The sequence below is a fragment of the Dryas octopetala genome, chromosome 6 (assembly GCF_963921425.1).
Source record: "Dryas octopetala chromosome 6, drDryOcto1.1, whole genome shotgun sequence".
NCBI lineage: Eukaryota > Viridiplantae > Streptophyta > Magnoliopsida > Rosales > Rosaceae > Dryas > Dryas octopetala.
Window position 1 is genome coordinate 11,942,647 of NC_141371.1, and position 26,839 is coordinate 11,969,485.

Consider the following 26,839-nt stretch of genomic DNA (forward strand, 5'->3'; position numbering starts at 1 on the left):
TAGCTAGATGCCTTTGGAGCCTTTTTATTTCTCCTTCATCACTTCTTGTAACCACCATGTCATCCACATAAACAATTAGCATAGTTATCTTACCACCATCATGACATTTGATAAATAGAGTATGATCAGCCTGACACTCCTTAAAGCCATATTCCTTCATAGAGTGACTGAATCGGCCAAACCATACTCTAGGTGACTGTTTGAGGCCATATAAGGCCTTCTTTAGCTTGCACACCTTTCCAACTTCAGTGATAAATCCTGGAGGAGAATCCATATAAACCTTTTTTTTTAGGTCTCCATGTAGGAATGCATTTTTCACGTCAAATTGTTGTAACGGCCAATCCAAGTTAGCACCTAAGGATATGAGAACTCTTATTGTATTCATCTTAGCCACTGGAGCAAAGGTCTTCTGATAGTCAACGCCATAATGCTTCTTGCTAAGAACTTCCTGAACATTGTTAGGAATAGACAGAGAGGACAAATGGTTTGCAAAAGCTAGATGTGATTTAGATAAGCAATGATAAGACAATAATTAGATATGGGATACTCAACATTGTTACCTGAAGAGAAACCATACCTATCAAGGGGATGACACTCACGTGTAGGATATCTCCACCCTTGGTCCTCACTATGTGGAACCAAGGGAAGAGATAGTGGGTTTGAGGTATCTTATTAAATCATGCAAAACTTGCTAGATGCTTCTTTAAATTGTTGTTTTGTTGTTTCTGTAAAAGTTTAGTCTGTGCTGTCTCAGCTTATTGTTTTATTTTTGGGTCCTGCAGCACTGTGATGTTGAGAAAGTTTAAATTAGGATAATTTATATTAAGAAGTTAAACTTCCAGCTCAGGCTAAATGTTAGTTACTTAGAAGGCGGAAGTAGAAACCATCTGATGGATTTCTCCAACTGTAAACACTAAGGCTTTGTGGCCAAAACAAAACACTAAGGCTCTAAATTCTGGATGAAGTAATGGACCTTAGATCACTTAGTTGTTTGAGGGTGGATGATTTTTGAAGAGGGTCCAAAATGGGTGGACAGTAGTTAGTATGTTCTGTGCTAAAGTTACCATTTTCTGGAGCTCCATGTCATTTAGCCCCATCATTACCTTCTGCTCATCATAACTACACCTGGATTTGGCCTTTGTTTTTAAGTTTAATTAATTTGTGCTACTTTTTGAGTTATTCCTCCCCCCCCCCTCCTTCTCAAATGGATGCATTTTATTGTTTGCTTGTGACCTTATATTGTCTTCTTCAGGTGATTCTGGTTGGTTATAATCACAAATTGAGGATTTTATTGGAAACTGTAGTTGAAAAGATTGCAAGCTTTAAAGTGAAAGCTGACAGGTTCTCTGTTATTAAGGTAATGTTTAAGGCTCCTTGTGCCTAAGAAATATTATATTTTAAATGTTTTTATGCTTTGTTCTTGCTTGCTAAACTCTAGTGTAGGTGTTGCGTAGCAAAGTATAACTCGGAAGTCGAGTGTCGAATCCACATAGAGTAGTGGAAAAGTTAACAGAATTTGCTAAAGAACTTAAAGAACTGAAACAAGTGATAGAAAAATTAAACAAGCTTTGAGTCGTAGGAAAAATTCAATAATGAGAAAATACTAAGGCATTAGGGTTCCACCTACAACTTAATTATGCAATCCGTTAATTTTATTTTATTTTATTTTTTATAACTCAATTAAGGTACAACTAGGAAGCGCCCTGAATCGGAAGATTTGACAATTATAATTTTTAGAATAATATCATAAAATTAAGTAATTTCTCACTCTGGTTGATCAAAATCCTTTTCAATTTCCTTTAGGATAATTCCATGCATAACATGTACCCTTAAGCAACAAACTATCAAGAAACAATATTCATCGAAATTATATCAATCTACAAGTTATTCTCAATTATTAAAAGCATGATTGATTTTTTAAACTATAGGAAAAGCATGACTGAATCTATGAATTGCATCAAACACTCATCAATTAAATGAAAGAGAAAACTTAAATATTAAATATAATCAACCACATAGAAAAATATAATCATTGAAGACCAAAATTTGAATCAAACTAACAAATTACATAGATAAATTGTAAGACTTCCTAATGCTAGGGAGTTTAGTTCTCCATAACAAGAAAATAAAACCCTAAAAAATTCCATAATTTTTCCCGCGTAAATTCTAAATTTCTGTGTTAATGAGGCCAAGGGAATTGAAGATTTTCATTTCTCAAATTCTGACTTTTAATGAAATACCGAGTTAAATTTCTCTATTCAAACATACTGTTAAAGAACTGAAACAAGTGATAGAAAAATTAAACAAGCTTTGAGTCGTAGGAAAAATTCAATAATGAGAAAATACTAAGGCATTAGGGTTCCACCTACAACTTAATTATGCAATCCATTAATTTGATTTTTTTTTTTTTTATAACTCAATTAAGGTACAACTAGGAAGCGCCCTGAATTGGAGGATTTGACAATTATAATTTTTAGAATAATATCATAAAATTAAGTAATTTCTCACTCTGGTTTATCAAAATCATAAAAAGCTCTTTTCAATTTCCTTTAGGATAATTCCATGCATAACATGTACCCTTAAGCAACAAACTATCAAGAAACAATATTCATCGAAATTATATCAATCTACAAGTTATTCTCAATTATTAAAAGCATGATTGATTTTCTAAACTATAGGAAAAGCATGATTGAATCTATGAATTGCATCAAACACTCATCAATTAAATCAAAGAGAAAACTTAAATATTAAATATAATCAACCACATAGAAAAATATAATCATTGAAGACCAAAATTTGAATCAAACTAACAAATTACATAGATAAATTGTAAGATTCCCTAATGCTAGGGAGTTTAGTTCTCCATAACAAGAAAATAAAACCCTAAAAAATTTAAAGAGAGTTTAGAGAGAGAGAGAGAGAGAGTCGAATAAGCAGTGCTTGGGTATTTATTGCGCAATGGAAACAGCACCGCCATCAAATTCCTCTTTGTATAGGAAAGAATTGACGATTTGGGTCCCACGTTTCTTTCTAGCTACTTCTATTTCCTTTTCTTTTATCTCGTTTATCTTTCTGCACTAGGAAAGATAGTGGGTCCTAATGTCAATTTCTACATGTTTGCACGACACAACCCAGCCAAGGCCAAGTTGTAATGAATTAGATGCAGATTAATTGAAGCAGCTAGGCCCAACAACTCTTCTTAGTATATTAACCAATCAAAACCATAGGCCCAATAACTCTTTTCCTAGTTCCACGCCACTCCCTCCATCCCATAAGCTTTCCATTAGTTTTGTTGCTTCCTTTCCTGTGTGAAACAGATGGCTTATATCACCCAATGATGATTGATGACTTCTCCTTTGATTTGCAATTAAAACTCATGTAATGAAAGAATGTCCCTTTCACCAAATATATCTGAAAAGGTAAAATATAACTCAAATAAGTTAAAATTGCCAAATATTTATATTTAATAAATAGAATTTAGGCATAACAAATACATATATTTGAGTTATTATCAGTTCTGAAACAATCTGAGCATTTGACTGAACACTGTCAGTTATGATACAGTTACCGAATTAATACTTTTTGCATGTCTAGTGATTTGTTGTGTTGTGTTATTCCAGAGACTTACACTATCTATGTTATGTCCTGCGGCTTCAGAAGGATTTTCAAAAGTTAAAGAAACATATTTCTCTACCTATTTTCTGCTACATCTTTTTTAAATTTTTTTTATAAAAAGTGATTTGGAACATTAGCTTTATGTTCTTGAACCTCCAAGATTCTCTTCATGCTCTATCAAAGGTGGATTAGAATTTTCCATGATCATGGAGAATAGCTAAGTTGGCATAAGTGACAATCTTGTTTCTTCTTTCATACAAAATATTCAATTACATATTCTAATGGTCAAAATTCTGACCTGAAGGTCCGTGCCCTAGTTAAAAATGCTGATCATCCTTAGAATCATAGGACTTTCGTAGATTTCATCATCATCATCATCATCATTTACTATTATTAACATTATTTGTGGGTCCAAAGAAAAACCTAAGTTTTTATTTCATCAATTAATCTGTGTTTCGTAGGAGCAGTTTGTTCTTACTTTGAAGCTGTTTTTGTTGCTCTGGCACTTGATATGTATAGCTTTATTTAGTTGGGGGCCTATGTAGAACACCTTTTCTTTTTATGCCATATGATATTTCAAGTGGTGTATAACTTTAATTGTATCCTGTGTTATCTGCCCTTTTGTCGGTATCAGGAAATGGTCACAAAGAAATACCAAAATTACAAATTTCAACAGCCTCATGAGCAGGCTATGTACTACTGCTCATTAATTCTACGGGATCATACTTGGCAAAGGATGGAAGAACTTGAAGTTCTTCCTCATCTTGAAGTTGAAGATCTTGCCAAATTTGTTCCCATGATGCTCTCAAGGGCCTTCATAGAGTGCTACGCAGCAGGTTATAGCCATAGTTATATATATATATATATATATATATATATATCTTTGTTATAGTTTTCCTTTTCTACTGGTATTCATTTCTAGTAAATTGTTTTTGCAGGAAACCTTGAAAGTAATGAAGCTGAGTCAATGATTCAGCATATTGAAGATGTTTTCTTTAAGGGTTCAAACCCTATTTGCCAACCTTTATTCCCATCCCAACATTTGACAAATAGAGTTGTGAAGCTTGAAAACGGCAAGAACTATTTCTACCCTATGGAAGGCCTTAATCCAAGTGATAAGAGTTGTGCCCTTGTCCACTATATTCAGGTTTTTAATTTGTTTACATAATGAATAAACTAGATTCTGTCCTTTCCGGCATGGAGTTACTGTTTCTTGTTTTCATTCTATATGGTCTCATTCAAACTTTACAAAACCTTGTAAGAGTTCCCACTGAAGTGTTTCAAACCAATAATTTCTTCTCCAATACTCATTAATAAAATCCAGAAAATATATTCAAGGAAATTTTAAAAATTTTATATCTGTCACTGCTAAAAAGTATAATTTTAATTATCTTTAATAGATCTGTAGTTTGATCACTCAAATAGACTTTCAGGGTATTTTCGATGAGGTTGCATGCAAAAGGGATGTTCTGACAACAATGATCATCTTTTCTCCTTTCAGTCCAAAAAAAATGAAACCTCTTTTTTTTCCCCTCATATAGACCACGCCTTCTCTTGGTTCACAAGACTTGCTTTTTGGCCTTCCTGTGATACTTGAGACAGCTTCAACTGAAAATATACCACTCTTTCCATTATTTTGATTATTTATTGTTTCTTCAGAATGTGTTAAAATCATCTTACCAATCTGTCAGTCATTTATCTGATATTTGTTCTTATACACAATTATGTTAATGTGTAGGTTCATCAAGATGATTTTATGCTGAATGTGAAACTTCAGCTGTTTGCTCTTATTGCAAAGGGACCAGCAAACCACCAGCTTAGATTAGTTGAGCGACTTGGTTACATCACCTCTTTCTTGCTGAGGCATGAAACAATTGCAAATTCCTTTGCTATTTTTCAGGCCTCATGTGGATTTTTTCAATTAGCTTCCATTTTTTTTGTTTTTTCTGATGCAGGAATGATTCTGGTATCCATGGAGTGCAGTTTATTATAGAATCTTCTGTGAAGGTATATGGCATGCGTTTACTCTATTCATACAGTGTTTTCCTGTTGGCTTATGTGCCTATTCCAAGTATGTTATGTTGATCTTAACAGCGTCCAGCACATATCGATTCCAGAGTGAAGGCATTCCTCAAGGCATTTGAGAGTAAACTTTATGAGATGACAAATGACGAATTCAAGGTGAGATCAATGAGGTTCTAGCCTTAATTCCAGCTTACAAGGGTTGACCGACTTTTATGCCACTATAATCTCTTTTGTATTTATAAGCATCAGACTTCCTTAGAACTTCCAGTGGTATCATTTTTGACCTTTAGTATATTTTGCCATGTTTCTTATCCTCACATACATATGGTAGAGTCTTCCAGTATCAAATATCCAATCACTTGTAGATAAATAGTATTCATAATCATAGTACTTAATTCCTCTAATCTTCGATCCACTGATGTCATCTTTTCGCTTCCATCAGTCTTTCTTGCCATGTTTTTTATCCTCGTACAGATGGTATGTCTTTCAATGTCAAAGTTCAATCACTTCTAAATAAATGGTAAAGTAAGTTGTAAAGTAAAGCAGTTGAGTGTTTGGTAAATTATGTTTTTAAAAGTGCTGTGAGTGCAAAAAACAGTATCAAAGTGTTTGATAATTGTTAATTTAAAACTATTGTGTGGTTGTTTATAATTATTAAAATAGACATGAATTTTAAATTTAGAACTATTGTAGTTTTTTATAATTACTAAAATGGACATGATGTTGAAAGTGCTTATGATTTATTTATTTGGTAGAAAATAGGCCTTTTATATGTTTATAATTTTTGGTCTACAAATATATATTAACATTAAAATTGGTAAAAACAAAATAATTAAATAAGTATGCGTATTATTTTTGTAGGTATATTATAATTTTAATGGTACAAATAAAATATCATAATTAATAATCAATATAAAATTAAGAATATATTGGGCAACTAAAATTTTTAATTAATGGGCCCAACAACTTTCATTCACTGGAGTTTTGAAAAATAAGTGGATAGTTGTTTTTCAAAATTGTAGTGAGTGACCTAGAATAGTGAGGCACTATGGTTTTTGGTTTTTTTTACCAAACACTAAAATTGTTGTGAGTGATTTATAATTGTCATCCATAACAACTTAGATGTCTAACAACAATTCCAAACGGGCCCTAAGAATAATTATCTATATCTATATATATATAAAGGGAGAAAGGGGAGTTAGGTTAAACATTCAAAAACCCAATCTTACCCTTTGTTAGTTAAAAAATTAGAATAAAATAATTAAATATCTTAAGGGCACAATAGTAAACTAGAATAATTAGAATTAAAAAAAATACAAAATCGCACCCTTATTTTCAGCAACCCACTTCCCTCACCACCTTTTTTTCTAGGACAAATAAACTATTTATTAAAAAATTTAACTACAGGTTTAGAAATGTCAATTGAAGTAAACTTGATGAGAAAAGAGAAGTAAATAGGAAAATTACACATGACATGCAGATATGAACCTTTTTATTTCTTAAGAAAACAACTATAGCTAGTTTCAGATATCAAAATGTATGGTATTGTGCATGAGAAAGGGATAATTGACTGTAGTTGACCATTGTATTTGGAAGTATTGCTTCTAATGCCACTTACTGTTCAAAAGTCACGCATGAGCATTCTGACCACTTTAATTAGCAAGTCGTGTTAAATCCATGTTCAACATCATCAAATCAGGTGGTTGAAATAATGGCAACTAAGATGGTCTGCACAATGAATATAATTTAGTTTTTTGAAGCATGAATTCTATCTAATAAACTCAGCTACATATTTACGATGTAACATGGTTAGTTCTCCTTTAAAGTATTATGTTGGGCTCCTAGGCTTCATCTTGGGTGGTATAGCTTGGGGTGGGGTAAAGAAGATCAAGTAGGTCTGATGTGAATTCACCCCCGAGTATTAAATTAATCCGGTTATAATTAAAGGTAGCATCATATAAATATCCGCTCCTATTTGTCATTGGGGCAGATAGATAGTGACATCCGCCCCTAATATTAATTAGCGGACGGTTGCAATAGGGTCATTTATTATTTCTGCTTCTCTCACTGCTCCTATTATTTTTTGTAGGGGCGAATCTTTTCTGCCCCTATATCCTATTTTTCTTGTAGTGGAACTTTCTTAATGTTCATACACGTGCTAAAAAGATGATATAATATTTTGAAGGTTTGATTATTTGAAGTACTGGACCCTCCTTGGTGATTCATTCTCTAGACTGATATACCTTACGTGTGCGAGTCGTTAAAGGATCAGCTATTCTCCCAATAAATAACTTCTTAATTGGTTGTTACACAGAGCAATGTAAATGCTTTGATCGATACGAAGCTTGAGAAGCACAAGAACTTATGGGAAGAAGCTGAATATTATTGCACGGAGATTTCTAATGGAACCCTCAAGTTTGATCGGAAAGAAGCTGAGGTATGAACATCAATCTAACTTTATTTGCATGTATAAGATCCATCTGCAAGTATAGTACGTGCTAGCCAGGTGTTCAATACATTTCATTCTTCCGAGTACAATTGGATTAGAAAAGGACCTGAAAAGACAAAATGGCATCATCATGGCATGTCATCTTACTCCATGAGTTGTATGCATAGGAACAGATATCGTAAAGTCATATTAAACACACACCAATAAGTTTAAAAAGGAAAAACAAAAAACAAAAAGGGAGAAAAAAGCAACCTCTATTAATGGTGGTGTTGAAACAGATTGCAGCACTGAGGCAGCTTACACAACAAGAGTTGATAGATTTCTTCAATGAGAATATAAAAGTTGGGGCACCTCAAAAGAGGACATTAAGCGTCCGAGTATATGGGAATTCATCTATGTATAAAATAGATAAAAGTATGCCAGTGCAGCCTGGCTCCCTCAAAATAGATGATATTTACAGTTTCCGAAGGTCGCAATCTCTTTATGGTTCATTCAAGGGAATATGTAGTGATGGGACGTTGTAGACAACTCAAAATAGGATATCTGGATTGCTAAATGGAATGTCCTCATTCCAACTTGGATAAAATTCTGTAAGATCGAACACCAAAGGGTTCAGACAGCAGATCCAGCAGAAACAGAGCCCCAGAAGTTCATTGACAGAGCAAGTCTAGCTAGAAGATCAAAATGATATATCGCATGCATGTCATAAATATCATGATATATCATGAATTCCACTGGTGACTGACAAACATTGTTTGTGTATGCTATGTTGAGCTACCAATAAGTTATCCATATATGTATATACCAGGTTGCAGTATAAGGTGGTCTGTTTATTTATGAAACTCTGAATTAGCCCGGGAAAGTTTCGTCTCTGTTTGGAATTTGGTTCAAGCGGTTTGTCGTACAAAATGTATTGAAATCTACGTAATAATATTTTCATTTGGAAGCTGATTATTATTGCAACTTGCACCTGATTAGACACTACACAAGCAAGGATTCTTTTCTTCATTGACACTTTTGATGACACTGACCTTTTGATGACACTGACTTGAGCCTCACTATAATGGTTGTTGTACAGTTAGCTTTTATTTTTGTTTTCTGATATAATCAAAACTTTTTCAGCAGAAATTTTATCAAACACTGCATTCATCAAAATGAAAGGTATTTGGAGTATCAATATCCAAAATCTGATAAAAAAAGTTTCTTATTCTTTAGGACAAATAGGAAACCATTTATTAAATCAGAGGCAACATGACCATTTATTATTCTTTGGTCATTTACTTAAAAATGTCATCATGATAATTTTCTAAATGATATGTACGTGTATTTACTATTTACTTTAATTAGCTAAATTTTATGCACATATAAGCTTAGTTCGAAATTATTGAGTAACCCAATTGGAAAGAAGACTGTAGAATTACTCAAGTTCGATTTCCCCATTTTTTTATATATGTAGACACAAACAAAAATGTTTGCCTAAATGATTTGAATTAAAGTGAATCAACTCTTTAATGTATTGTCTTATACTTATCCCTCCATTTAAATATCTTAGGTGAGCATAGAACATGAACATATACAAGGATTGGTGTAACCATAAGCAATAATTATAAATGATTTTTTTAAAACTATACACTACGTAGGGCCAAATTGGTATTACTATGCTGTAATAATAATCACTTTCAAATGTGCTGTGAGAATGATCTAATATGAAATAAAACAGATAATTGTTTAGTAAACTGTATTCTTAAAAAAAGTTGTTTTTTGTGTTTGGTAAATATCAACGTTGTAAATGTTGTGGTTATATATAATGACTAAAATAAACATGATGCTAAAAATGCTTCACATGTTTGGTAAAAAAAAAAAAAAAATTCATCTAGCATTTTTGCATTTTTTTTTTCTTCAAATATTTCCTTTAACTTCACTTAACCAAAAAAAAAAAAAAAATCAGCCACTCCTTGGCAAATTTTGTCCAGTATTGAGGAAATTCGAGATCTTCTTGCTGCCTCCTTTGAATCGGTGCGATGGTCTTGGGTTTCTCGGAAAGCAAATGTTGCTGCAGAGGGCTGGGTTTCATCACCCCCATCCTCCCTCTTCGGTGTTTTACTGGCGGATGGACTACCGTTGGATTAATTCTCTATGCGTTGATGCTTTGTTGTTTTGTTACTTCAGTACTGCTTTTGTTTTCTCTGTTTGCAGCCTTCTTTTGTTTCTCTGTTTGCAGGCTGTAGTTTTATCTTTTTGTTTGTTCCCTTGCCTTTGTGGCTTTTGATTAATGCAATTGATTTTTATCCGGCCAACAAAAAAAAAGTCTAGGCTTTTTCTGATCAAGTATATCTCATCTTAAACATGACGAGAGGTATGACTTTTTGGATCCACTCTTCATTATATATATATTTAATGAAAAATCTCTGAGATTTATGACTTCAATTAGATGACAATTACACTTACCAATAATGTTGAAGACTACAATTATCATGAGCATAACCCAGACACGGTTGGGAAACCCTCTTACCAAACTGTTATGGAAAATTTATTTACCAAAAATAACTGTTATGCCAAATTTTCAAAATCTGTATAATTACTCTTTACCCATAAGTAATCAAAAAAGAAATTTACAATTGATTTTGCTGCGATTATAACTCAGCTTCTAATGAAGTCTTCTCCTATTGGTTTTGGAAAATAGAGGTGTTGCCCATTTCAATTGATATACAAAATTGTGGGGGGTTGATACATCTTTGCAGCAGACAGTTGTGCAACCTACAAAACAAATTTCCCAACAAATCACTAACCTAACGATTGTATGGCTCAGTCATCACCGAAGCCTCCATCATCCATGTCCATTGTGTCCCCATCTCCATAGCCATTGTCATCTCCCTGTGCTTGGTCTGCATCCCCAAGACAGTAGGAAGGTGCATTGTAATCCACCTCATCATTCTCAACTGCCTCTGTTGATTCTTCCTTACTTGTCATGGATTTCAGATTCTCATCACTGAAAAATGAAGCATAGGGCTTCGAAACCTACATCCAAAATATAGAAATCACTAGAATGTCATGATTAAACCACATGCACATATAAGAACTTAAAACGAAAAGGGACATGGGGACATGTTTTTAGTTTGTTTCACAAAGAATATGTAGACAGCATACACAACGGATGTCTGAGTGAAGTGAAGAATATTATGAAACATATCAAAATAGAAAATAAATTTGGAATAAGGGTGTGGTTGGGACAAATTAGGACATTAGAGAGAGAGAGAGAGAGAGAGAGAGAGAGAGAGAGAGATTATAGAAGTGAGACTGTAAACAAGTTCTTAACAAGAGGCCATTTTTCAGTTAATATTAGATGATGTCTGGATCAATTAATTCTCCATACTTGATCATGAAAGGGATAAAAATTATGAAATTGAGTTTTTTTTTTTCCTGGGAGAATACAAATTTGACATGATTCAACTTAAAAGGTTCTTACAACAAATGACTCTTGTTAAGATAGTATAGAAGAAATTTGAATATTGCATTATATCGTTTAATTATGACAACTCAAGCTTAATAAAAATTGTTAAAAGTCATTGCATTCAACTCAAAACAAATTGGCAAAAGAGGAAGAGACCCAAGAGTTTATATATAAAGATGCAAGGTTTAGAATTCTTGGCGTGGGGTTTTATACTTTCAACCTTTCAACAAAGACCCCTCATGTTTGGTAGGAAAGAATCAAACATGTGGATCAATCATGAAGTATGTGTGGTCAAATTGTACTTGAGTTTGCTACAACGTCATGTTAAAGTTAGAGCATCTAAGCCAACATCAATTAACTAGACGAAAAGACCCAAAATTTTATATATTGAGATCCAAGATTTAGAATGTGTGATGTTGTATTTTATATTCTCAAGAGAAACATTCACCTTGAGTAAACAGTCTCTCTTTTCAGCACTTTCCACTAGGTTATTCCAATGATCATCACCCCTCCTTAATGTTGATGCCGATCCCACTACCTAAAGAAATAGGCAATGTGTAAAATGCATATTAGATGAAGTATTTAAAACTTCATTCTTTAACTTAAAACTATAGCATACCAAGATAGAAGATTTTGCTCTAGTTATCCCAACGTTCATTCGCCGAAAATCAGCAACAAACCCTATGCTTCCATTCTGGCTTGCCCTAACACAAGAAAATATTGCAACATCCTTTTCACGTCCCTGAAAGAAACAGTAAAGATCTTCATTAATGGGAAAAAATTGTCTGTAAATGTTAGAAGATTTAATGTTTCCATGGGACTGGGTTAACAAACCAACATCCAGTAACACCACCAGTGAGGCTGTGACCAAGGCCTTCAAGATGGGTGAATGGCAGTTGTTAAGTTTAATCATGTAACTCCACCAAACAAATTGATCTTGAACACTCCCAAAACATCGAAAAAGTAAAGGTTGATCCCCTTATAAATAGAAATATCAAATGTATAGCACTTTAACCATGGGAAGAATGAGCCACCTTACCTGGCAACCATCAACAGTAGTAATATCCACTACTTTCTCAGACTCCACTCCAAAGGTACTTTTGAAACGTTCTTTCAAGAGGTTTACTTGTGCACGATACGGGGATATAATCGCACACTGTTGACTTGATTTCAGCTCTGGATATGTACTCACCAATTTATGATACAAGAGGAAGACAAAATCAACCTCATCAACATTTACCCAAGATCCACCTCCCGAGGGCTTGGATTCTTTCATTTCATGTAAGTCAAAAAAGCAAAAGGGTCCAAAGCAGCGATACTCATGCCAGGAACGATTTGTCTGCTCTTTAATATTAGGACCATCCTCCAATGACCCTGCATAAAACTCTCCAGAAGGAAAGCTCCTAATCTGCATTGGAATTTCATGTTAACATGTTAGGTTTTGAAATCTCAGCAGAAGAAGCGTATAATCTACTTTAAAAAATATGAATTTAGGGAAAAGCCATATTATAAAAAAGAAAGAGCGACCATGACACAACCCAATTGTTTAGGATCTCTAATAACATTACTCAGAAACCTCAAGTCATGTTTGATGGTGATCACTAGAAAATTGCAGTCTAGCAAATCGCAGTTCACTTTTCAAAGACTTTCAGTGAAGCACTCTTATACTGCAGTGCTTTTGTTTTTTATTTCCTTTGATGTCTGTATGAATAGGGGTAGTCCACATGGGATGAAATTGGAAAAAACATATTCATGTATAGATTAAAAATATTGTTGCAAGTGAAGGTGAAGAGAGGATGAGAGGATATTTCCGCACATGAAAATTGATGTTTGGAGGAGTTTGTATCTGAAATTTGGAGTGGTGGAAACATAACTTTGCCTATTGTTGGATAGAAATGAAGACCAATTCCATGTGTAGTTATGGCAAAGGAGTGAGGCTTTGATTACAATTCCATGTGTTGTAGGGGACCATGACATTTACAGCTCCATGGAGTGGGTTATCCAAGCTCCAAACAGTGGTTTTTAAAACTTCTTAAGTGTGTGTTTCACCCGGAAGGGAACTTAGAGGAGGTTAGTAACAGAAGGTTCTGTTTGACACTACTTTATAGTTTAAGGTTTAAATTGCTCAAATTAAAAGTTGAAGGACTAAATTGATACATTGGTTAAAGTTGAGGAGGGCTGTTTGTAATTTACTCCTTGATTTATCTTTGATAGATTTAATTGGTTTAAAACTGTCCAAAAACTTAAGAAATTGAGATATAGGGCCAACAATTACTTTGTATTGCAACCCCTTCACATGCAGGCCTCTCCCTGCCATAAGAGAGCCCAACACACGGAATTCAAAGTAAATTGGGACGTTGTAGTTGCAGGGATATGAACTTAAGATCATTTGTTCTTGTACCATGATACATGTTTTTTGTGTACGGTGTACCACAGTCCCCAAAAGCTTAAGTTATTAGAATACGGGCCAACCATTATTTTATACTCTAACAATCTTCAATATACTTGATGGATGTTTCTGATCTAACCTCTGGATGCATTCGGTACTGCATCTTCAGCATGGTCACTGGATATCCAGCCCTCTGAAATCTTTCGAACAAACTCCTTCCATACCTTAATCAGAAAACAAGAGAGAGCATGAGAACAGAGAGAGAGAGAGAGAGAGAGAGAGAGAGAGAGAGAGAGAGAGAGAGCCAGATGTTTATATCTATAAATTAATCAGATGACAAAAAGAAATAACAGGACATAATTTGTGATTTACCCGAATTTCTCAGCAATTGGAGAAATTACAGTAGCTGGCAGTTGAACCGGGTCACCAATCTAAATGTAAAAGATGCAAAATTAGTCATGACTTGAAGCACAAACATTTGTTAAGTGCAAGCTCTGGTGCACAGTTGAAAGTAACCAATAACACAAAGTAAAATAAATATTGGGAAAGTACTATAATGAATAGCATTAGAAATTTACCAGAAATACTTGTTTGCATCCATTCGCCAATGGAACAAGAGTCGCTGGTTCCACCTATATAAAGCATCCAATAAAAATAATAATAATAATAATAATAATAAAAAGATAATATACATATAATTCTAAGCTTAATCTGACCAGCCACTCAACCAGGATGGTTAAATTTGAACAATATACATCAAGGTTGCACACAAACATTTTTCATTCATCATTCTAATGGTTGATCTTGAATACTAATTAGACTCTAGATGGTCAAAATATTGTTCATCTCCTTACAGATGATGCCATCAAGCACAGATAACCTAATTTTGATCTATAATGCCATCAAGTGCAGATAACCTGATTTCAAACTACAATGCCATCAAGCACAAGTAACCAAACTTTCAACTACGAAAGACCTCTTTATTTAAGAAGGAATTAGACCCTTACCTAAATACAGAAAAAAAAAAAAAAAAAAAAAAAAAAAACAAACAAACAAACAAACACTATAGCAAGCCTGAAGCCAACGCTAACCAAAAAAAATGTGAGTATTCTACTAAAGCCAATGTCCATATAATTATAGCAATTCTATGGACAAACCCACTCCAAATACCCCACAACAGTCGTCTAAAGTTGTCTTGTGCTGAACAAACGATGTAAGAAGAGGTGATCCACACTTTCGCCCAAAACACATCAATGTGGTGATACCATACACAAGCAAGAGTTCTTATAGTAATTCTATATCCATCATGAGTCATGCATAATACATTTTGTTCTTTCTAAAAACACAAATTTGAAAAGAAACAGATAAATAACAGAATCTATGATAGTTTAAAAATCGAAACAAATTTTATAAAATAATGATCAGACATGCACATTCATCGGTTACAAGAGCAGTTTTGAGATTTTATAAATTTATATTGTTAACCCATAAAAAGTGGAACAAAAATCATTAATTAAGAGCTTAAATTTAATAAAATCAATTAGCCAAAGGATTTAATTCAGATAAAAAAATCTTATATTGTAATTTTAACCAAAAATAAGTCTAATCAGAGACCTAAGCCTAATTAAGTATTATATTAAAGCAGCGAGATTACAATTTAACATTCCATCTAGAAAAGACAGGATTTTTTTTTTTTTTCTTTTATAAGAAATGAGAAACTTGTAATGGAATGAACATAACTGAGATTTTCAAGATCTTCAGTGTAAAGTTAAAACAAACTCTCAAATCATCGATTTCTTGATACTAATGAAATAAACATAACAGGGATTCCAAGATATTTGGTGTAAAAGTTAAAACAAATTCAAATTTCCACTAGTCAAAAATTTGATACCGTTTTGGTAAATGGACCATGTTTGTAAATTTGACAAACTTTTTTAGGCCAATTATAATCGTCCAGCAAGAAAAATTGCAGTTTTAACTCAAAGTAGAAGGTGGGCAAAAATTGAAATCTTCTGTAGATGTTAAAATATAAATTCATAGACAATCAACAGTTTACAGACACGTTTCAGAATAAGAAATGTTAAAGAATACTTCCAAATTCATAGGTACAACTCACCAATATATACCAGGTTAGGAATAAAAAATTCCTTTAAGAAAACAAACAAACAAAAAAAAACAAATCCTGATCTAGACACCAAAATAATTAACAGTATTGGAGTATAAAAAGCCAGATTGGTTGTAACAAGTCTAATAGGAAATCAAATCCTGAACAAGCCCCAATCTCTCTTTAATTGTTAAATACTCTACATTGGTCATGAACATAAAGTATCTAAAATATAGGTACTTAAATACAATTGAAATTCAAGAAATAAATAGAATGAAATTATCAATTAATATATACATCCTCATTTCGAATGTCAAGAAAGAGAGAGAGAGGTCAGGAAAAGGGTAAGAAGTAGGGATTGAAAGTGTTGAAATAGAAATATAAAGGATTACAGGAACTTACAGCTTGTGCAGCTTCATCTATTATGACAACATCAAAACCACTATTCCATTTACTGAAAAGAGTTGAACCACTAAAGCTAAGGGTAGAGAAGACCTGCCATTCATGCATAGGTTAAAAACAAAACTTAATGTCTACGTTTCTGGTTATAACAAAAGGTAAAAGTAACATACAATTACGGCCTCCTCCAAAATTGCTGCTCGAAACCTATCTGCACCTCCATCTCTCTCTTTACCACCCCCCATACTTCCTTTCTTTCTTTCTACCTGCAACAAGAACTTTCTGGTAAATCTCAAGTTAGACACATTTTACCACTTTGTGCCTCATTAACTTGACATCTATAAAAGTTAAGATATGAAGATGCATCAAGTTGAACATTAGCAACTATTATCTGTTTTGAATCCATATAGTAGATATGTAAGAGTTATCTAAACATTATGATTTTCCACATGGGAAGAGAAATTAAGATAAAAGCTGTGTTAAAGCGTTTCTTCGACTTTTCAATATAGTGGAAGAGGCTTTATTCACACCTTCCAGTCTGAAAAATTTCCTAAAACTGAATATACACCTAGAGCATCTCTTCATCTTTGGTGTGATGGAACCCCCACACAACCTTTTATTTTACATTGTAAAGAATTCTCCTTGGCAACCCAGGTTCTATGGGCATCAATGAAATTACCTACTCAACTCGTGTGGATGTGAAAGCACCTCACCTAAAGAGATTCTAGACTTCATTTTCTTTTCTTTTTGATAGGAAAAGATATTCTAGACATTAGATGGAATTTGATGGAAGCTATGTATGAGAATTGATCTCTTCTTATGGAGTGTGATTCTTTCAAGGTCATACAGAGAATAATTTTTTAATTAGCATGTTCGTGGAACTAGAAATTTTCATTTTGTTTACTGCTATTATATAAAATTAACTTGCTTTCGAATCCCCAAATTAGTCTCTTAAAACCTACAAAATGAAAAAACAAGGGGATGAAATCTTGGAAAAGAGGGGAGTGCCGATGAGAGCAATGTCTTGGGTCCTGCAGATCAGTCATTGGTCCCAATTGTGTTGTGCTCATTTTGTCCCCAAACCCAATAGTCAGAGGAGATTGTCTCTCAACAACCATGTTTCTTATCAGAATTCAGAAGGATACAAAATTTGGAGTAACAATTGGAAGGTTAATCAAGATACATGAACTGACTGATATATCTGTGGAACATTTAGGGTTTAGAAGGATAAATTTGGAACATTTAGAAGTACTCTCAGTTGAGGAGTGACAATAATTTTAAAGTGAAACTCAATGTTGTTAGCGTTTATTGCCAGATACACACCAGTTCATCCATGGAGACAGCTTGAACAGAATGATGTGCCTTCAGACCAATCCGCACAATTTTGGGATTATATGAACGGTCACTTTCATCACGTACACCTGAGAATAATCAGAATACATTTAGAGTAACTATTATATTTCAATGAAAATCAACAGAATTATGTTCACATGAAAAGACCATCTATAATTGCAAGAAGAATCACAATACAAAGTACCTATTTAAAAGGGGGGAAAAAAAAGATAAAAGTTACAAAACAGGTGACAAGGTGTCCCTTGAAAGATCATCCGTCTAATCTACATCTAAACACAAAATTCAACAATAAAATTTAAAACAAAATAACAAAAGAAACTACTTGTGACATTCCACTCAGAGTAAATAACACAAAAAGACCAATCCCATAAAAAACTGACGTGCATGAAGTCTGTCCCACAAGCGATCCACCCCCCCCCCCCCCCTTTTTCTTACACCTTTAAATATCCTTCTATTTCTCTCCATCCAAACCACCCAAAATTTTGCCAACATAGCACATCTCCCTAACACCCTGCCAGCATCACTTTTGCCCATTACATACCAATGAGGAGACAGACACCAATCAGCTCTCTTCCTTTGCACCATGTCATAAGTATTCACCTTCCCATGAACAATAACCCAAGCTAAAACCCATAGCTTAAACCCTAAACCTTATGTCACTCTAGGTCTACTTTGGCTAGGTTTCTATGGTCATACCTATTACCATTGCATTACACTTCATTTGAACACAAATTAACATTATACTAGTGATATTTATAGGATTTGCTACCTCCAGGATAACTTCTATTAACATTCTTTTAAATTACACTTGTATGTTTTTTCTTACACAGTAATCAAGCTAACAAGAGAAACTTTCAATCAACAGAGAAAAGTTTACCAAGAAACTGAAAATGTAGCTAGCAGTGTACCACAGAACAGGAGCACACTGAATTATGTGGATTACTGGGAAGTGTAGATGGGAAGAGAATTGTACCATTGTTTAGAACACGCAATGCAATCTCATCAAGTGCAGAGTTTGAAGGGGCACACACAAGTACACGTACACGATATTTACGACTCGAATTGACTACTTCTGGTTTCTGAAAATTACGTTAGGGTTAGCAGATAGGATCATTTCAGATCACAATAGTATAATGCAAAGACTGGCACTTACTAACTCATTTCCAGTGGTCGGAAAAAAACCATCATCACCATTAACAGGCATTGTTTCATCTCTAGGATTGCTACCACTAAGCCATGGGGACGCTTGTCTCCAATGATTGAATCTGAAAAAAATGTACAAAACATTACCATATAGTGCATACCACATGGAAACATTACATATCAACATAAAGGACTGTGGCCTTGCTATGATGTTCGGGTTAAAGTCCAAACTCCTCAACATTTCTTTTCAGAAACATAGCTAGCAGCCTAGCACCAATGATTTGGATATGTGATCATTACATAGGAGAGTTACATTTTTAAACAATGAGAAATCATTAAATGTGTAATGTCTAGCCTTCCCAAATCCCACCTACTTTGTAGTTATTTCATATTTCAAATTTAGTGTCATGGCAGCCTTGAGGAGATTCAGAGGGATTTTCTTCGGCCAGGGATACCTGACAAAATTAAGTAACAGTTGGTGGATTGAGGTACTGTTTGTCATCCTAAGCATAGTGGAGGATTAGGAATCAAAAGATTTGATGTTTTTAATCAAGCTTTATTACATAGAAAGCTATATCAGTTTTCTGTTGCACAAGGCAGTTTGTGTAGGCAAAGTGGTTGAGAAGAATTATCACTAAAACTGTGTTGGTTTATCATGGCACTAATTTGAGAAAAGGAATTAGAAAAGGCTGGTAAGCCTTCTTAAATTTTATTAATTTCAAGATTGGGGATGGTAGAAGAATGAGATCTTGAAAAGATAGGTGGTGTCTTCAGACTTGCATAATGGTTCTTTTTCCAGATTTGTACAACTTTGCAGTGGATAGAAATGGCTTAGTGGCTGATTAGCTAGGGATCCATGTGGGTGATGTGTTCCTAACATTTGATTAAACAGAAAGAAAAATATAAATAAATCTAGACATTCAAGATTATTTATAAACAATTCTGAATATCATCCGAAACAACAAGAAGAATTGAGTCAGTAACCACATACTTCTCCTGAACAGATAATTTTGGCTCATGCTTTTTGTTTAGTAACTCACCCCTAAAAAGGGAAACTGCATATTAGCTAAAAACATTGGGATAAACAAGAATTATTGTTAGTGTTGGAAAGAGGCATTTTTTTAACCTGGACTGCACTCTTGCTGGAGTAGCATGCAAAATAGCACTAAGAAGCCCAAGGATAGTCTGTGTCTTTCCTGTTCCTGGAGGACCCTGGATGGAAGCTTGAATTCAGTATCCACATACCATATGTAAATCAGTATCCGCTTCAAATCAACATAAAATTTGAACAAAACTATCATTATTATTATATCTCCTTCAGAAAACGAGATGAAAGAAGCAAACTTGTATAAGCATCTGAAAGAATTGTCAAAAACACAAAAGAAAAACCTGTATCAGGACAAATGGTTTACGTGATAGACCAGCCTGCAGCAAACAATAATATAGAAATTGTCAAAAAGACAAAAGAAAAACCTGTATCAGGACAAATGGTTTAATGAAGTGAAAATCTTTATATAGAAATTCAAATAAAACAGAGATAAGGCTTATACAGACACACAATTGGAAAAACTTTGGTGATGCATTACTACAAGACCACAACACACAAGAAGCATCTATAAAAAGGTAGAAAATATTCAACTGCATATACAATGCCCATAATATATAAGCTTCACATATAAGAAGGTAACAACAGATCGAACAGAAAACATAATGCAAAACTGGATACTTTTAGTAGTGACTTACCTGTATGGCTTTTTGTTGAGATTCATTCAGATTCTCTTTTATAAATTCCTCAAGAGGTCTAGAAACTTTCCAGGCCTGGCCTTCCACATCAAGATTTTTTTCCGAAGCTGCTAGTATTATATCCTTAAAAGGGAGAGACACAATTGACCGTAGAGCTACATATTCACGAGCAATGGTTGATAAACTGCAAATCTGAAACAGATATCAAATTTTTTTTTTTAGAAAAAAAAAAATCAATTCAAGATTAAAAGAAAAAAATTTATGTCTTTATATTTGGTATAGTACAGTCCACTGACTATTATAATTGGCAATGTTTAAGAAAGAAAAAAGATCTTAACTGCAAGGATAGATGAGACCAGGACTGCATGAAACATGAAAATGCCAAAATAAAAGAGATCATCAATGCCTGAAACATTAAATACCAAGAAGCCAGAGAGTTTCAATAGTTTTGATAAAGTCTGTTTGCTTACCATTATTCCCAAACTTAGTTTTTAGAATGTGGACCAACAAGTATTTAATATTCTAACACTCCCCCTCGTATGTGAGTCTCTTTTCAAGTCCAAGATTGGTGGAATTCAACTTATACTGGAAGATAGCAATTTCAGGGAATCAAATCCGGATCTCATGTTGTAATACTATGATAAAGTTAGAGCATCCAACCTGAAACTAACTGACAATGAATAAAGAAGTTCGGGATTGTATATAATGAGATGCAAGGCTTAAAATACCCAATGTGGGATTTTATATTCTCAAATATGACTTCATGTGCGGACCGATTGAGCAAAACACGTGGATATTCTCAAATATGACTTCAAGTGAATGCCTTATTATGTAAGAAAAAGATCATTATCAATGATATTCCTTTGTACCAAAATTATTACTTGTAGTACACGCTGATAAACTCACTCCCTTCAATCTTTGCATACCAACAATTAAGAAAATAAAATCAGTAACATTTTTTAATACACAACCCACGTTGCACAGTATTATCCTAGGATCTTGTAGGATAGTGTACATCTTGTCCACTGTATTGTACTATGTACTCTTTATTTTCATTTAATGAAAGTCAGTTTCTCATGAAAAAAAAAAAAATACCTAAAATTGTGCATAGACAATTAAAATTTCAAATTGAAATTTCCCATCAACAGTTTTAAATTACAAATTAAAATTTCTGTTATTAAATAGTGCAAGAATCAAAAATTTATATTTACTCGTAAAAAAAAAAAGGCTTAATTATCGATTTACCACCCAAAATTGTAACTCATTCCCACTTTACCACCTGAAAGTTTTTTTGTCCCAGATTACTACTTGTAACTTACATCCGTGTCCCATTCTACCTTGTTCCGTCAACAATTCCGTTAATGCTGACGTGGCGCGCTGGATGTGCGCCACGTGTCACATCTTTTTTGTATTTTTTGATTTTTTTTATTTTTCTATTTTTATAAACTTTGAAAATTAATTAAAAATAGCTCCGAACTTAGAAAAATACACGGAAAATTCCTACCTACTTGTCTTAACTAGTACTAATTTACTATGGGGTTAAAATGCCAATTTTCCATCTAAAAATTTCCAAAAAATTTGGAAAGTCCAAATTTATTTCTAGAAAATTAAAATACTCTAGACTCTTTGAAAATTCATAGAATAATCTCCCGAACTCCAAAAAATATGAGGTCTGCACCGTTAGTCTTCTAAAAACTAACAATACCTTTCTCGTGAACACTTGCTACCCAAAAGACCTCTCGGTCTTAGAGAAAAATAAAATTCCCTATAAAATAAATTCTAGAAAAATTCTAAAATTTCTGTAAAGTCTCGAAATAATTCTCTAAAACAAGCTTTTCGTAATTTTTCAAAATATTTTTGAGAATTTGTCCAAGAGTGTACGAAAATTCTAGAATTTTTTCTAGAATTTATTTAATAGAGGAAAATTTATTTTAATTTTTTAGAAATAAATTTAAATTGGTAATTTAACCTTATAGTAAATTAGTTCTAGTCAAGACGAGTCCGTAGGAATTTTTCGTGTATTTTTCTGAGTTCGGAGCTATTTTTAATTAATTTTCAAAGTTTATAAAAATAAAAAAATAAAAAAATGCGAAAAAAAAAAAAAGATGTGACACGTGGCGCACATCTAGCGCGCCACGTCAGCATTAACGGCCAGATCGTCAGCATTAACGGAATTGTTGACGGAACAAGGTAAAATGGGACACGGATGTAAGTTACAGGTGGTAATCTGGGACAAAAAAACTTTCAGGTGGTAAAGTGGGAATGAGTTACAATTTTAGGTGGTAAATCGATAATTAAGCCAAAAAAAAAAACATCTTTTATCATATGTATTTATTTTCTCTAAGACAAATGTGAATGGAGGAAAAATAAAAGGCATGAATTTTCTAAAATTGTACACAACAAAAAGAAATAGTTACAAAAGGAAAAATAGCAAGCACCAATAGATATGTAAATTGGTAAGAAAACCATTACCTTTAGAGTGTAAAAAAACCTGTCTCCATCACTAATCGAAGTAACCAAAGACTGTACATTTAACAGCCTTGGACAAGATTCAACTGCATCTGTATTCAAATTTGTGACTTCTCCGGCCAAATACATTCTAATCCTAAAAGAACTTTCCTGGCGACTTTCAACCAACGCAAATGCATAGATTGTTGGGAGTATTGTATTCCCTTGAAGCTGCAATAAGCAATTCCTTCAAATGATTAAGTGACCCAAGAAACATAATATAAATTCATTTCTTACATAAAGAGTCTTTTTTTGGTTGATGAAACCTAAGGTGCAAAACCAAAACCATCATTCCCATTCACCTGGTTCCCCAAACTATATATATACCTTAAATCATGACTTGTTATAATATAACTAGGCCCAACCACTTCAATTTTTCAAAAAAACAAAAACAAAGAAAGGCATTATCCCAAGATTGATTGTCCCTTTCTTTTTCCTAGAAACCAAAGACAACACACTGTACAGAATCAAATGTTTCCAAACTTGTTATACTAATAGAGCAGTAACTTGAAAACTACTTTTATAATCATGGAATATAAGAGTTTAGTAAATTAGAGAGCACTATGTGATAAATGCAAGAGAGACAACAAAGAATTAAACACAGTCAGTCAAATTTGATTACATTTTGTTTTGAAAGAAGAAGAAGATCATTCTGTGATATTGATTCCCTGTCATCCAGGTCAGTCTTCTCACAAGTAACAGTTGCAAAGTGAAACCCATCAATTTCAGTGCACTCCACGATCAGCTTTCTCTTGGTGTCTTCTACTGCAATGTTCCATACAACAAACAAACCCAGCATGAAATTGATTGATAAACAAATTTTCTCGAAAAACAAACAAAAAAAGAAGGAAAGAAGAAAAAAGAATACATTCATCTTCGTCTTTGTTCTGAGTAATCTGGGCTTTGACTTCTTCGAAAAGAAGGGGTTCATAAGTAGAGATATAGTCATCAACATCTTTGTAGGTGTCCTTCACTTTCCCAATTCCCAAACCATCATCTGGGTCTCCCTTATTATTATTCTTCTGATTCCCATTTCCCAAACCAACTCAAATGCATCAATTCTAATGTAACAAATAAATAAATGCATACATATATATGGATATAGACAAATATATGATAGAGAAATAGCTAGAAATTACGTTGGAATCTTTGAGGAGGCGAAAGTAGTTCCAACTGAGAACAATCTTGTAGAAACGGGCAATGGAAGCGTCTTCTTGAAGCTTGCCTTTGTCCACAGCCATTGAGAGAGAGAAAGAGAGAGCGGTAAGGCAGTAGGAAGAGTTTTTTGGGAGTGGGTTTTTGGGTCTGGGTTTAGGGTTTTGGGTTTGGGAGGGCTGAGAAGGGTGAGTTCGAGATCGACTGAGAGAGAGAGGGGGAGAAGGGAGGAGGCTGAGCGAGAGGCTGTGAGAGTGAGAGAGAGAGAGAGAGAAGGTGGTGTCTTTGATTTTGTACGCCCGTGCCCGCCAATTAGGATGGGCTTTCGGCTTGACTGTTAACTTGTGATATTTGTTTTGGGTTTTGGGTGGCGTGGGTCGCCATTCGAAGCTCCGTATGTGATCCAAGTGGCTCTGGGCCCTTTCCTCACAATTTTTTTAACAAATTACAACTTCCGTGTTACACAAGCACCATATTCTCCCCAAGTTTTTTCAATTTACTTATAAAATAAATGTTATTTGGATCAAATTAAATGACTAAATAAGAGGAATCAAGTAAGGTATTAAGATGTGAAAATGAGAGACCACATGGAGATAAGGACTATCTCTCTAAATGACACATCACTTGATCCCTCTCATTTATTAGACTTAAACAAATAAAGTGGCAATTGTGGATCTCATATTTTACCTCATAAATTAAAATTTTTGACACTTACCCTAAACTCAATTCCTTCAAACAATATACCCAAAATTGTTAAAAATTAGTTTCTCCCTTAATTAACCCTTTCTCTGTCAATTATACACATAAATAAAATATATCATGCAAAATAAATGATATATTACGTTCGATTCTTTAAGAAAGTGAAAATATTCCCAATTGAGAACAATCTTGAAGAAACGAGCAATGAAAGCGTCCCTTGAACCTTTGTCTTTGTCCACAACCATTGAGAAGGAGATAGAGAGTATGAGACGCAAGTTTCAATTTTTCACTGAGAGAAGGGGCTTGGCGTAGATTGAACCTTCACAAAACAAAAATAAGGGAATGTACTTAATTAGGATTTGTGAATTTCTACTTGAAACTTCTTTCTCACTACTTGTTAACAAAAAAAAAAAAAAAACTAGACCAAACTGATCCGGTTGGTCTGGTTCAATTCAAAACTCAAATTTTCGGTATTTTTGCAGACTTAATAAAGAACCTGGTAAAATTACAAAATTCAAAATTAATCTCACTTCTCTATATGTGGGAAGACAAAATAAAATATAAAACTGGAACATCAAAATCACAATAGAATACTAAAACTTACGTAACAAAAAATATCACAGACCTTAAATTATATTGTGAGCAATTAATTGAGAAACAAATATTAGAATGAATTGAGCATGCGCTTAATAAAATATGAAGATATGGATATTTTTCTTATAATTTATCTATGTTTTTTTAGTGAGAATATAATAAAAACATAATTTAAATTACTTTACTTGTGCACACCTAAATCCACAGATGGTGATGTGATGAAATAGAAGGGCTGTCGGCTGGCTAGGGAAGGAGAAGGGGTGGTATGGGTTGGTGGTGAGGATGAGACAATGTGTGGCTGCTATCTTTTATTTTTATTATTTTTTAAAATTTTAAATTTTAAATTTAAATAAAAATAAATTTAAAATAAAAAAATCTAATTTTAGTTGGGAAACAAATGTTTTATTTTAATGAAAATAGCTCAATTTATTTAATTTGGAAATAAATGTTAGTGTTGTGTTGGGTATAAGTTTATGTGAGTCTTTTTTAGTTAATTAGGTTGTTAGTCAATTTGCATTGCGATAGAATATGAAATTATATTTTTATATTAAATGGTTGGAAATATTAATAAAAAAGTTGGGATCCAATAGAGCACTCTTTTTTACTAACAAGAGGAGATATTCAAATTTGAGACTTTTATAACCTTCTTTTATATTCTCATTTCGCAAAAACTGTTTTTGCAAAATGACGTAGGTCATGCCTGTGAGAAGACAATGGAAGCTTCTTTATTTATTTATTTTTAATTTTAATATTGTAAACTAAAGAATTTTTAAAGAAATTTTTTAAGTGAGGAATTTAATAAAACTTAAATATACATCTTCTGACGTTGAATTTACCAAGGAATACCATGAACTATAAAACTTATCCCAATCATCCTTGATTCCAAACTTTTTCTTGCAATTTGCCATCACATTTTTGCTAATGTGCCACCTACACAATAAATGTCTAGCAGTAGGAAAAACTGCAGAGATTGCATTCATGAGTGCTAGATCTCGGTCTGTGACAATCACACCAGGAAGACAATCATCGCTGAGTAACGACCTCAATCTAGTCAAAGCCCAAATGTAATTGTCTTCCTTCTCATAACTAATGTAAGCAAATGCAACTGAGAAAGTCATGTCTGTGGATGTGACCCCAACAATCTCAAATAGTGGCAGACGGTACCTATTAGTCTTATACGTGCAATCCATGATCAATACATGTGGAAATGCA

General features: G+C 33.5%; 2 protein-coding genes across 6 annotated transcripts in view; one reads left to right on the forward strand and one right to left on the reverse strand.

Moving 5' to 3' along the window:
• Positions 1-9,043, forward strand: part of LOC147282417 (insulin-degrading enzyme-like 1, peroxisomal) — a 34,201-nt gene extending 25,158 nt beyond the window's left edge. For all 4 annotated transcript variants that reach the window (XM_086248490.1, XM_086248488.1, XM_086248491.1 and 1 more), the window contains 8 exons: positions 1,253-1,357; positions 4,250-4,451; positions 4,554-4,762; positions 5,354-5,478; positions 5,571-5,622; positions 5,710-5,796; positions 7,955-8,077; positions 8,368-9,043. In XM_086248490.1, coding sequence (XP_086104616.1) covers positions 1,253-1,357; positions 4,250-4,451; positions 4,554-4,762; positions 5,354-5,478; positions 5,571-5,622; positions 5,710-5,796; positions 7,955-8,077; positions 8,368-8,613 — 1,149 coding nt within the window. In that variant the 3' untranslated portion in view covers positions 8,614-9,043. The remainder of the gene's footprint in view (positions 1-1,252; positions 1,358-4,249; positions 4,452-4,553; positions 4,763-5,353; positions 5,479-5,570; positions 5,623-5,709; positions 5,797-7,954; positions 8,078-8,367) is intronic.
• Positions 9,044-10,600: 1,557 nt separating this feature from the next.
• On the reverse strand, positions 10,601-24,638 carry LOC147282418 (putative helicase MAGATAMA 3). Of its 2 annotated transcripts, none has more exons than XM_086248428.1 (20): positions 24,319-24,638; positions 24,048-24,198; positions 23,802-23,944; positions 23,144-23,350; positions 20,672-20,863; positions 20,318-20,353; positions 20,055-20,140; positions 19,920-19,970; positions 18,939-19,050; positions 18,759-18,864; positions 17,756-17,853; positions 16,606-16,698; positions 16,436-16,528; positions 14,508-14,561; positions 14,302-14,360; positions 14,069-14,153; positions 12,580-12,948; positions 12,160-12,282; positions 11,989-12,078; positions 10,601-11,107 (listed from the first exon to the last, which is right to left on the reverse strand). In XM_086248428.1, the coding sequence occupies exons 1-20, from the start codon at positions 24,418-24,420 to the stop codon at positions 10,895-10,897; spliced, it is 2,463 nt and encodes an 820-aa protein (XP_086104554.1). In that variant the 5' UTR covers positions 24,421-24,638; the 3' UTR covers positions 10,601-10,894. The 2 variants fall into 2 exon arrangements, with proteins under 2 accessions (XP_086104554.1, XP_086104553.1); XM_086248427.1 differs by having other exon boundaries at positions 24,048-24,201.
• Between the last annotated feature and the right edge of the window lie 2,201 nt (positions 24,639-26,839).

Bases quoted from the DNA above. Each gene is read 5' to 3' on its own strand.
- LOC147282418 (XM_086248427.1), bottom strand. From the start codon at position 24,420: ATGGCTGTGGACAAAGGCAAGCTTCAAGAAGACGCTTCCATTGCCCGT. The intron at 20,864-23,143 runs GTAATGGTTTTC...TATCTGTTTCAG, and splicing joins GGTTTTTTTACACTCTAAAG to ATTTGCAGTTTATCAACCAT. The intron at 12,079-12,159 runs GTATGCTATAGT...CTATTTCTTTAG, and splicing joins GAGCAAAATCTTCTATCTTG to GTAGTGGGATCGGCATCAAC.